Source organism: Hemitrygon akajei, chromosome 23 (genome assembly GCF_048418815.1).
Source record: "Hemitrygon akajei chromosome 23, sHemAka1.3, whole genome shotgun sequence".
Taxonomy (NCBI): Eukaryota; Metazoa; Chordata; class Chondrichthyes; order Myliobatiformes; family Dasyatidae; genus Hemitrygon; species Hemitrygon akajei.
The window spans coordinates 44,437,627-44,449,876 of NC_133146.1; the positions used below are offsets into that span (position 1 = coordinate 44,437,627).

Genomic DNA, 12,250 nt, shown 5'->3' on the forward strand with positions numbered 1-12,250 from the left:
TAAATTTTCAGCAAATACAAAACTATTGAACTCCAAAATGCTGAAAAGCTGACTTGACCATGATAATTGATTCTTTTCCCCATGTATATTTCATGCAAGACGTTAAATTCAGAGTCTTCTATCAAGGGCAGGAACACTACACACCACCAAATTTAATCCAGGCAGTGAACCAGCCTGAGTTAAGATGCTTCTGGCATGGTAAAGATGCATCATCTTACAACGCTACCATGTCGATCAGAGGCACTACCTTCCCTATGACATTGTCAAAGGTTTGTTATCAGCACATCACTCAATCTTATCCTGATTTAATTTGTAAAAGCAATTGTCCAATTAGGAAGCTTAAAATACTTCTTTTGGCATTTTTGATTATATATCACTATTTATATATAAGAACACCATAAATGTGCACAATTGTTTTCATCATAGATCAGAAACCAGACTGTAGAGTATATCTCAACTTTGTAATAATGTAAAATATTGAGGAATAATAACTCTCCTAATTTCTATTTGCATGGTTGCCTATTCACTAACTTGCCTTTCATGCCTTTGTATAGAGTCAAGATATATCTTAATATCCGCATGCAAAAACAAAGATTTTTATTGCACAAGCATATTAATCTATAGGGCTCTCCTGAGTAAAACAGACACTCGCTAATTTACTATGTTGAAGGTTAGAACGTTGTGGGAAGAACTAATGGAATCAAAGAAAACAGGACAATGAACAGTGATTCAAAAACCAGCTGATGAATGAGAATCACATATTAGAAGTAATCCTACCACCAAACAGGAGAGTCTGGCAGGAATTGGAATTGAACCCACTTTACCTGACAAAAAGAAAAGGGTAAAGGAGTGAGGGTAGAACTCAAAACCATTGATTTCTATTGAACCCAGATGGAAACAATTCAGCCTTACCAACACATTGACGATTCTCTGGGAAATACACTGCTACAGGGCCACACTGTGGACAATTCTAAATACTACACTTTGAATTTCTGTCAGTGATCGGCCTACAACCTGGCAGCATCCTCTCACGACAAGCTGTGAATGATCCTGGTAACAAAGTGAGTAAACCCTGGCTACACTCTTTTAATTTTTGGCTCGTATGCACCATTTATACGAGCATCAAATGCCTACTGTGCACACATATTTGCTCTCAGGCAGGCCATTGGAAAATCAAACAGACAGTTGTGAGGGTGGGGCAGCAGAGTTGGAAAGGTCTAGGGAGTAACGTTGGGAGTGTGGACTATGGGGGTGCTGGTAACCACCAGAAGAGAAGAAGATTGAGGTGATCTGTCTGAAATTTCCAGTATTACTACTTTCTCTAAGTTTGTAATTCACGTTTAGTAATAGGATATTCAAAATGTACTGGGGGTTTCGAGTTATTTTTTCTTTGAACATTTCAGAAATATGAAAATAAATGATGAGAGAAATCAGAGTTGTGAAGAAAAATCACATGATTGTTCAAAACTATTCAATTCAATAAGCACCTTTCAAATAGCTTATTTGAACATAAAGCTGTTCATCTTAAGTACTTGATTAATGCTGGTTATAATCCATTAAAAGCCTTTTTTGTCAATGAAAAGAATCTATTTTCTGTCACCTCATCAAGATCATCTTCAGGTGTACAAGGAGTTCGATCTGTCTTGTCTGTTTGGTATGAAATGGATGAACCATCAGAATCAAGTGATGCTTCTTCATCATACCCAAAAAATGTTTCCACCACTGGCTTCTGTAAATAAAATAAGTAAAACTTAACATGTGCATCATGTGGAAAGGTATTCCACTACCAAGCAAAACTATGCTCAATACATTGGTGTGTTGTACTTAAGGTTTATATTCACAGTGGCAACTGGGCATCTCTTTAGTTGCCTTTAAAGTTTCTGGAGATCCACTGAATAAGCCTTCATCAGATCTTCGGATGGAAGTAATTCAGTAAAATTTGGAAGCTTTGTACTCTGATAAAAGCACCTTCCAATCATTCAATGTACGAGGGGTAATTGATAGGTTCGTGGCCTAAGGAGTTAATTTTAGAAAACCTAGCACATTTATTTTTCAACATAGTCCCCTCCTACATTTACACACTTAATGATAAGTTCATGGCCTAAGGTAGAGGGAGATGAGTTATTAACTTCAAACTTTCTGCATAATTACAAAGAGTTGACCTGCATGTGCATGTAACAAGAGCTGTATAACTCATCTCCTACCATAGGCCACAAACTTATCAATCACTCATCTGTGGACACTTTCTAGAGGTCCAAGATCCGTATGCTCCACAACTGCTGGACTACGTGTGTAAATGTAGGAGGGAACTATGTTGAAAAATAAACATGCTAGGTTTTCTAAAAGTGACTCCTTCTACCTTAGGCCATGAACATATCAATCTCCACTCATAGATTTATATGACAAAGCAGGCTACAGTGAAAAGATCTCTCCAAGTACACAGCCATCTGTTCCATAATAAGAATTAGCAATATATTGCAGATTAAAATTTTGTTGAGGCTGGAAATTTTATGGGCATTTCCCCCATAATTACCCCATCAATAAAGTTTGCTTTATATTCCTCGCTGTGTCTGTTGCATAGTAATGAGTGACAGGGTTAAACATTAACGTAGAATATATATAACTGAAAAACATATACAATGGAGAGATACCAGAGTGGTGGATGGAAAAAAACATTCAAATATATTTATTCTGTATAAGGAAAATCAGCAGGTTACACAGCGTTATTCAAAATATAACTGGAATGTTACTCTATAATTTGTTTATGGAGGCAGATTTTTCTGAATTCTTGCGTAGATCATTTTATGGGTTCTGGGATAAAGAACCCATCTGGGTTACTATCGATGCAATGCTCCTCAGACAGGATGAAGAGGTCAATACTCCCCAATGCCATTAGGCTTTACAATTCTACTGCCAGGACTTAAGAACTTTTTAAAAGCTATTATTAATGCTTCTTGAGATAGTGATTTAGATGCATATCATATTTTTTACTGAGTTAAGTATTGTATGTAATTAGTTTTGCTACAACAAGTGTATGGGACATTGGAAAAAAGTTGAATTTCCCCATGGGGATGAATAAAGTATCTATCTATCTATCTATCTAAAGAAAACATGTAACACTCTCTCTCCAACACTTTTCCTGGGTTATCTCTGTCTCTGGCCTGAAGCTGCTGAAGATTATTCAGATATTAGATAAATGATGGGAAGAAATTGTGGCAGGGGATATGTCATCAAGGGAAGTGAATCTAGAAGAAGAAAACAAAGTCAATATTTCAAATCAAAGACTCTTCAACAGAAGGCCACTGACTGGAAATGATTTTGTTTCTTTCTCTGCAGGTTCTGCCCAATCGGCTATGTACTTCCTGCGAGTTCTGCCTTTGAGATTTGTAGCAACTACAGATTTTTCTTGAAAGTTATGTAACATCTCTAAGAGAATTTACAAAGAGGTGGACACCTATCTATAAAACCTCCATGAAGGAGAGGAATTATTTTTTTTGGAAAAAGTTGCACCGTGTGTTGGAACTGACTGCAATTCGGTTATTATTTCAAAAACGGAGTTGGTCCATTTCTCAATGTGCAATGTATCTGATGCCACGGAAATAGCCTTGTCAAGAGTATGCCGTGAACACTTAAAGGACCCGAACCTGGGAAAGTCAGCAGATTCAGCTACAGTGAAGAAGAGAGACTACTGCTTAATAAAACTGCTCATTTCCTATCCCATACACTTTAATTCAAAAGAATTTGTTTAAAAGTTTGTTTCATTATTAAAACAATAGATACAATTTTATGCAGCCTATGAGAGGTACTGATAGGATAGATATTCAGAATCTTTTTTATTCCGTGGCAGGGGAGTCCAAAACCAAAGGACACAAGTTTAGGTGAGATGGTAAAAACTTAAAGGAGATATGAACCATACAGTTTTCACATAAAGGGTGGTGAACAGTTAGAAAAGCTGCCAGAGTAGGCAGAGGAGCAGATAATATTACAATGTTTAAAGGGCACTTGGACAGGTACTTGGGTAGGAAAGGAGTACAGGGATACAGGCCTAATGCAGATAGAGTTGGCATGGATGAGGAGAGCCTGTTTCTAAGCTGCACATTCCTATGATTCTGCGACAACATGAACAAGGCAAAAATGGAGCTTTTGTTTTCACCTTACTCGCCTTCGCAAATTTCTTCTTTTGTTTTCTGTAATGCAGCAGCTTTTCCCGATCCTGTTACAAGCAAAGAAATGACACACCTTAACGAAGAGTGAGAAAGTATATGATACAATGTAAAGCAGATTTAGTTTTAGTCACTATGATGCCCAGCTTATCAAAAGCATAACTTCATAAGTAATGCACACAAAATGCTAGAGGATCTCAGCAGGTCAAGCAGTATCTATGGAGGAAAAAAAACAGTCAACAGTTCAGACTGAGACCTATGATTGGGACTGAAAAGAAAGGAGGGAGAGGCCAGAATAAGAAGGTTGGGGAAGAGGGAGAAGTACAAACTAGCAATTGATAGGTGATGTCTGATGAGGGAGAAAGTAGGCAGGTGGGGGAGGAGAGATAAAAGGGAATGATGTGAGAAGCTGGGAGGTGGTGGGTGAAAGAGGTAAAGAGCTGAATAGAAGGAATCCAATAAGAGAGGACAGTGGACTATGGAATAAAAGGAAGGAGGTGGGAAACTGGAGGGAGGTGATGGGCAAGTCATGAGAGCAGGAGAGGGGGAAAGAAGAGGTGAGAGGGCCATCAGAAAGAAGGAAAACAAGGAATGGGGAAGGGGGGGTTGGAGAGAAGTGGTTATTGGTAGGTAGAGAATTCAATGTCCATGCCATCAGATTGGAGATATTACTGATGGAATACGAGGTGTTGCTCCTCCAACCTGTGCTTGGCCTTATCATGCCAGCAAAGGAAGTGAAATTGAAATGGGTGGCCACTGGTAGATACCCCTTTCTCACCACAATTTAGGGTCCTAAACAGTCCATCCATGTGAGGTAGCACTTCATCTGTGAATCTGTTTGGGGCTCATTTATTGGATCCGTTGCTCCTGATAGGGCCTCTTCTGCATTGGTGAGACCCAACACAAACTGGGGGATCACTTCAGTCTGCCTGTCATACCAGCCAGGATATCCCAGTGGCCAGCCAATTTAATTCCACCTCCCATTTGCTGACTGACGTGTCTGTCCATGGCCTCCTCTTCTGCCAGGTTGAGGCCAGATGCAAATGAGAGGAACGTGACCTCGTATTCCATCTCAGTAGTCTCCAACCTGATGGCATGAAAATTGATTTCTCCAACTTCTGTTAACCTGCTCCCCTCTGCCCTCCTTCCCTACTAGCTTGCATACCTCTTCTCTTTCCCCTCCCCTGCCCTACCCAGTCGATCTGCCCATCATCCACAGATTCCTCCCTCCAAATCCCCCATTTCACCACCTTCCTTTTATTCCCTGGTCCACTGTCCTGTCCATCTTCTTCAGCCCTTTATCACCTCCCAGTTGCTTACATCATTCCGATTCACTCTTCCCTCGCCTGCCTATCTTTCCCCGTCACCTTCCAGCACTTGCTCCAGTCCCTCCCATTCCACCCATTTAGATTGACTTCTCCCCTCTTTCATTCCTGTCTCGATGAAAGGTCTCAAATATTGACTGTCGACTTCCCGTCATAGATACTGCCTGACCTGCTGAGACCCTCCAGCATTTTTGTCTGCACCAGATTCCCAGCATCTGCAGTCTCCCTTGTGTCTCCAAAGACATACTTGTTGTCAGGTTAATTGGGGTAAATTGCCCCTGGAGTACATGTGCAGCTGGGAAAGCAGTAAAGTATAAAAGAGAATCTAAAAGAAAATGGATTATATTTTAATATATTGGTGAGTGAGGTTGATATGATTACTCAGAGAGACAACATAGATTAGAAGGACTGAAAAGTTTCCTATACCATATGGAAATATGAATTATGAGTTTTCACTTACTGATAAAGATTTTGATTTTGATTTTGATTTTGAACTACAGATCAGAAGTTATTATTAAGATAAATATTTGGGATTTATTCCATAATATTAGAAGCCTATCAAAGCTAGTGTAAATGTGCCACAAAAAAATAAAGAAATAATAATGGCAAAAAAAAAATAAAGGAAAAGAGGCAAATAGTTTAAAGTTGAAGGTTTTAAACCAGTTCCTTTATTGAAACCAAATCTTTTGAGTGTATGTCAAGCCATTTTGTGCCTGATGATGACTCAAATCTTTATTTTGAAATATTGCTAGCTGACTTAATATATCAAATTTATTTAAAATTTTTATAATCCTGAACAACTCATGTGATTCTCTATTCTCAAATCTGAGGCAACTTGGTTTTAGTGCCAATACTGAGGACAGTCAAGCTGTTCTATCTCCATCTTCGGAAAATGCTTAGAACCCATTCAGCTTGGGTTTTATTTCAGTGTTTAACCATCTGGTGAACAATTCAGCTACATTGTTATTTTCTTGTCCAAATTTCCCGACTCCTGGAGCATTTCTGCTTGTCTGATAACCCTGTGGCACATCTTTCATCTGTCGAAGTTCTGAAGTAAATGATACTCTTTGACATTTGTTTTCCTATTGGAAATAAACCTACCCAGTTATGCCACATTTGTCTTGCTGGAAGAGTGAGTCAATGAGTAGGCAGGACCTGATGCTCTACTCACTCCTTTAATAATAATTCCTGTCTACTGAGATAGCAGCATGGTCAGAAAAGTAAATTTTTCAGTCAAAAATTCAGTGTGTGCATAGGAATTGCGAATGTATGTCCCAAGCTTCTTAAAATGCATACACCTTTAATATGTTACTGGAATGGAGACCTGTGGTACTGAATGCACTCTTGGTCCCAACACTTTCCCATGTCTATACATCAATGTCATTGTGCAATTAGCTATTCAAGCTAAAAATTGTGATTTGTGCTACTTACTATGACGCTCTTGACGTAGCCGGCCGTCTCCAATGCCTGACAAAAATAAAGGTCGCAGGTCAGAATCAAAAAAATGCCATCGAGAGTTAAGCTGAGGTTGGCAAGTTAGGGGAACCTAACTAGTATAAAAGGATGGGGTAGGAACGGATGGAGCGAGAGCTGGCAGGCGATAGATGGGTCCAAGTGAGAGGAGAAAGATATTTTTACAGCTTTCATTCTTAAACTTTTTTCCTTTTGGAACAACTAAGTATTCATTTGCAAGTGACAACTTTTAATATATTTCATGTGTGCAGCAAAAGTTGATAAACAATAAGTCATAATTTACCTTGTGCATGTATCGGGTCAGTACTTCTTGATGATAGTGTTGTTACAAAACTTCCATATGAAAGATATATTACCTTGAATATTGACTGACAAATATGTTTAGCCAATCCAAGGACATATGGGGAAGGTTGTGAATTGCATTAAAGAAGTGACTTAGGATATTACAAGGTAAAACATGTGCAATTTGATACATTTTACCTTTGATGGTATGAGTGTTTATTTAAGGAGAAGCTATTTCATTTTGTTGGGTAATCTCTTGAGTAAACTTGTATCAGAACACACTTCCTGAAAACTCATTCATTTTTGAAATGTAAATATGAAGAATGGCAATATTAGAGTCATAAAACCAGGCCTGACTCATTCATACCAACTGGAGTGATGATAATTCCATTATCCTGCATTTGGCCTATATCCCTCTATTCACTTCCTATTCGAGTACCTGCCACCCTCAGGGTGGAGGAGTAACACCTTATATTCTGTTTGGGTAGCCTCCAACCTGGTGGCTTGAGTATCGGTTTCTCCTTCTGGTAAGAATAATTTTTTTCTACCCCCCTCCCCCCTTCTATTTCCACTCTGGCCTCTTCCTCTTCTCACCTGCCTTTCACCACCTCCTGGGTACCCTCCTCCTACCCTTTCTCCTATGGTCTCTCCTTTCCTATCAGATTCATTCCTCTCCAGCCCTTTACTTCTCCTACCCACTTAGCTTCAACTATCACCTTCTAACTATCTTCCTACCTCTACCCTGCACCTTTTTATGCTATCAATTCCCCTCTTCCTTTCCAGTCCTGAAGAAAGGTCTTAGCCTGAAGCGTTGACTGTTTATTCATTTCCATAGATGCTGCCTGACCTGCTGGGTTCCTCCAGCTTTTTGAGAGAATGTTGCTTAAACAGCATCTCCTGGTGACTACCCATTTCAATTTGACTTCCCATTCCAATTCTGACATGTCTGCCCATGGCCTCCTCTACTGCCTTGAAGAGGCCAATCTTGGAATGGAGGAATAACACATCATATTCCGTCAAAGTAGCCTACAACCTGATGGCACGAACAATGTTTCTTCTAACTTCTAGAGATATCTTTCCGCTTCCTTCCTTTCTTTTCTCATTCCTATTCCAGTTACTGTCTCACCTCTTCTGTTCTCCACACTAGTCCACCACTTCCCTCTGGTGCCCCTCCTCCTTCTTCCCCAGTTCTCTGTCCTCTCCTATTAGATTCCATCTTCTCATCCTTTACCTCTTCCATCTATTGCTTCCCAGCTTTTTACTTCCCCTCCCCCACACGCCCACTACACCCTCATCTGGTCACATCTATCACCTGCCAGCTTGTACTCATTCCTTATTCTCCTCCCCACACCTTCTTATTCTAGATCCTGCTTCTGTCCTTTTCAGTTCTGATGAAGGGTCTTGGCTTCTTCATTGATGCTGCCTGACTTGCTGAGTTCCTCCAGTATTTTGTGTGTATTGCTCCAAATCCATTGCAAGGGTAAGCCAACATTCTCCAAGACCATCTCCACAATAGACTCAGTCTGTTCTGATGGGTGGGTCACACTATTTGCAAGGGTACTCCATTCCATTAGAACAAGAAGGTCACAGAAAAGCTTTCAAGGATATTTAAACCTTCTCTGAAAAATATTGTCACATCCTCTGTGAGTGTTCAGGGGCATTGGTAAGTCACTGACCACATTGGGGCTCTATGGGAGCACACAAAGGCTAAATTCAAATGATGGAGCACCCCCAAAACAATCTATTAACTTCCCTGTCATTCACCTACTGCTCCACCGGTGCAGGCTCAGTGATCTCCATGAAACGTGGGAACCCAGGGAATGAGAGTAGAAGCCACATATTCTTGGCCCTTGGAAGAGTAGGAGTTTTGGGGTCCATAATGATATACATAAGAACAAACAGACATACTATTTGGTGATGTGGAGTAACATCATAATTGGGCCAGATTTTATCCCTTTCTACATCCATACATGTACCACTTCCAGTGAAAGTTATTGTGTAGTAACTGATTGTTTCTTCCCTTCTGTCAAACACCAAGAATGGGATAATGGGATTTCAATCAGTCAATGTACTTTGCTTCTGGATTCGGAACTTTGCAGTATAATCAATATTTGTTCTGCTTGAGATAGGTAACACTACAATAGATCCTATCTAAATCTGAGAACATCCTGGGTTTGAATGACCCACTGCTAAACATCTTACTTAATCAGAAGTGTTTGATGCCTTGTACAAAATAAAATTCAAAAACCATTTAAGATCCCTAGGAATGCTTAAATTAAAAAGTATCCCAGCAAATGAGAGACAGTGGGCTGCTGCTATGAATAATGCATAGCAGGTTATGTGTCAAAGCCAAAGGTACATGAATGCAAGGTGCAAGGAAAACTTACTTGCAGCACATAACATAACACATTATAGATGCAGCATTCACAAAAAAACATACATTTACGATACATCATACACAAATTTTAGGAGAAAACAATCAGAACAAAATTCCATTTTACCGCAAGTTAATCAAAGTGATCAGAGTGTTGCTAAACTGTTGTGATTAGGGTTTTGCTGAATGGTTCAAGCTACTTGTTCTGTATTTATACAGAATGGGCAAAGCAACTGGCAATTTATTACTTTTTGAAAAATATGCATCTAACAAAGAAAATAGAAAACTGAATCTTTAAAGAATATGTTTGTTGTTTTGTAAGTAAATAAAATGTTACCTTGCTGAGATCATCAATAACATTTTGCTGTTCAATAACTTGTATCCGAAGAAATTCAATTTCTTTCTCTTCATGACTCTGATCTAGGTCATTCAGGGAGCTTGGCCGGCGTATGGTCCCCACTCTCTCTTTCTGCATGGAGAATGATAAAGTAAGTCTGAGATTTCAAATGCACCAGGGGAAAAAAGCAATAAAAGTGAACCATTCTCCATTTTTTCAATCTATTTGGCATGGCATTTACCCTACTTCGAAGAATGTTAAATCATAATTCTGAGCCCAAAGATTACAGAATAAGCTGAAAATGCTGAGAGATGTCATCCAAAAGGCAGAGTGTTCTTAAAATTATTCATTTTTCAAGAGTGAATCTGTACAGCACAGCAACGGAGGAAAGTACAGATAAAAATTTTATCACATTTACACAGGTTCAGAAACAAGTGAAGCAATAATGAACACATTGACTGCTTTGCGTGCTGGGGGGCTATCCTTGAAATGTTGATACTTTCCAATCCCCACCTATCTCTGTAGCTCGAAATGAACTGTAGATATGTGCAGATTCTGAACATATCAACCGAAGCAAAAATGCTCTTTGAAAATAAACAAGTACTATTTCAAGACTCAGTAAGTAAGCATTGAAACAACCACAGTATTTAAGCAATGCTTTAAGTTCCAAATATTAGCGACAAATAAACTTCAAAATACAAATCAACGTATACAGGCAAATGACAATTGAGTATTTTATGAAATTAAAGTTTGGGGATATACCATTGACAATTTTTTGTGCATTTAACTTGATGGAGGAAGAGAATGGGCTATATGTGGTGATAGGATATCATTACAGAAAATCTGAACACTTCCACCTGATATTAGCATCAAGCTAACTCTTATCAGTTGAGTTGTAGATTTAATGTTTTGTTATCTAAGCAATAGGTATTATTTGCTCTACAGTGAACATGTAAAACTCTTTCAGAATGTATCTATAATGATGCTATGCACTGAAGAATTTTTCTCTACATATGTCAATCAGATTCAAATGAGCATCTCCAAATGCACATGATGAACCACACTTTGTCCTTCCGTTGTCTTCAAAGATTGAGCTACTTTTTTCATTCAGTGCCAAAATGGGCTGAGTTATGGACAAGGTGCTGTGGTTTCAAGTTAATCAATCACTTCGGCTGAAACAGATGTCCGATGAAATGCCATTTCCACCAGAGTTCAGTGCTCTCAGGAGGAGGAGTGTATTGTTAAATTGTGGAATCCAAGCCTATGATTCTCAGTCCATTAATCTTATTGGAAAAGAAAACGAGAGCTGCGAGTTCGGGATCTACTTGTATTTTTTTCTTTTTCATAAAGCGAGGAAATAGTGTATTTAGGAAGGGATCGAATAGAGGTGTGGTTTCAGAGTTGAACAAGATGGTTAAGCATTAAGGTGTACAAAATCTTATTTAAGATTAGTGAAACTGTCTGTTCAGCAATACGTATGGTATGCATAAGAAAGTAGAGGAGACAGAGAAACCATGGAATGGGAGAAGCCTGAGCAAGCAGGGATAAGTACTAAAGATTTTTCAGATGCTGGAAATCCACAGTAGCACATACAAAATACTGCAGGGATTCAGCAAGTCAACCAGCATCAATGAAGAGGAATAAACAATCGAAGTTTCATGCTGAGACCCTTCATCAGGACTAACCAAGCAGGAATTACAAAGAAATCAGACCTAGGAATGAAATATTGCAGGGTTTAACATATTTAAAAGATGCAGAGGGAGGAAGAGAAGTCAAGCCAAGTCAAGTTTATTGTCATTTAACTATATACATGTATACTGTCAAATGAGACAATGCTTCTCTGAACCAGGGTGCACAGTAGTTCACATAACACATGGTAATTTAGGATAAAATCTACAGATGAATTATGCATAAATAAAGTAAAGTGCATAAATTAAATATTGTCAGGTACAGAACAGATTAACCGATGACACTTCAAATGCATGTGGCAGGGTGTTCAGAAATCTAATGGCCTGAAGGGAATAGCAATATAATTAGGGAGAGAATAATGGTAGGAGAGAAAGGGATATAGTTGTGAAGAAAACAAGGTAAAGAAAAACAAGAAAAAAAATCTCACCATTAGGCATATCCCACATCCCACCTAAAAGTATATAGTCAAAACATCAATATTAATTAGATCAAAGGGTTACTACAGATGATAGTGAATGGAGTCCTTACAATATACACAATATTCCTTTCTAATCCACTGCGTAAAACACCCAACAAAGGATTTGTACTGTAAGGGAGAATGAACAAA

General features: G+C 38.8%; 1 protein-coding gene across 12 annotated transcripts in view; it reads right to left on the reverse strand.

The window, feature by feature from the left end:
• Positions 1–12,250, reverse strand: part of jakmip3 (Janus kinase and microtubule interacting protein 3) — a 347,134-nt gene that overhangs the window by 109,144 nt on the left and 225,740 nt on the right. For 11 of the 12 annotated variants that reach the window (XM_073027549.1, XM_073027548.1, XM_073027547.1 and 8 more), the window contains 4 exons: positions 9,955–10,086; positions 6,920–6,955; positions 4,154–4,213; positions 1,601–1,729 (listed from right to left, as the gene is read on the reverse strand). In XM_073027549.1, coding sequence (XP_072883650.1) covers positions 1,601–1,729; positions 4,154–4,213; positions 6,920–6,955; positions 9,955–10,086 — 357 coding nt within the window. The remainder of the gene's footprint in view (positions 1–1,600; positions 1,730–4,153; positions 4,214–6,919; positions 6,956–9,954; positions 10,087–12,250) is intronic. The other variant, XM_073027542.1, reaches the window with a different exon arrangement.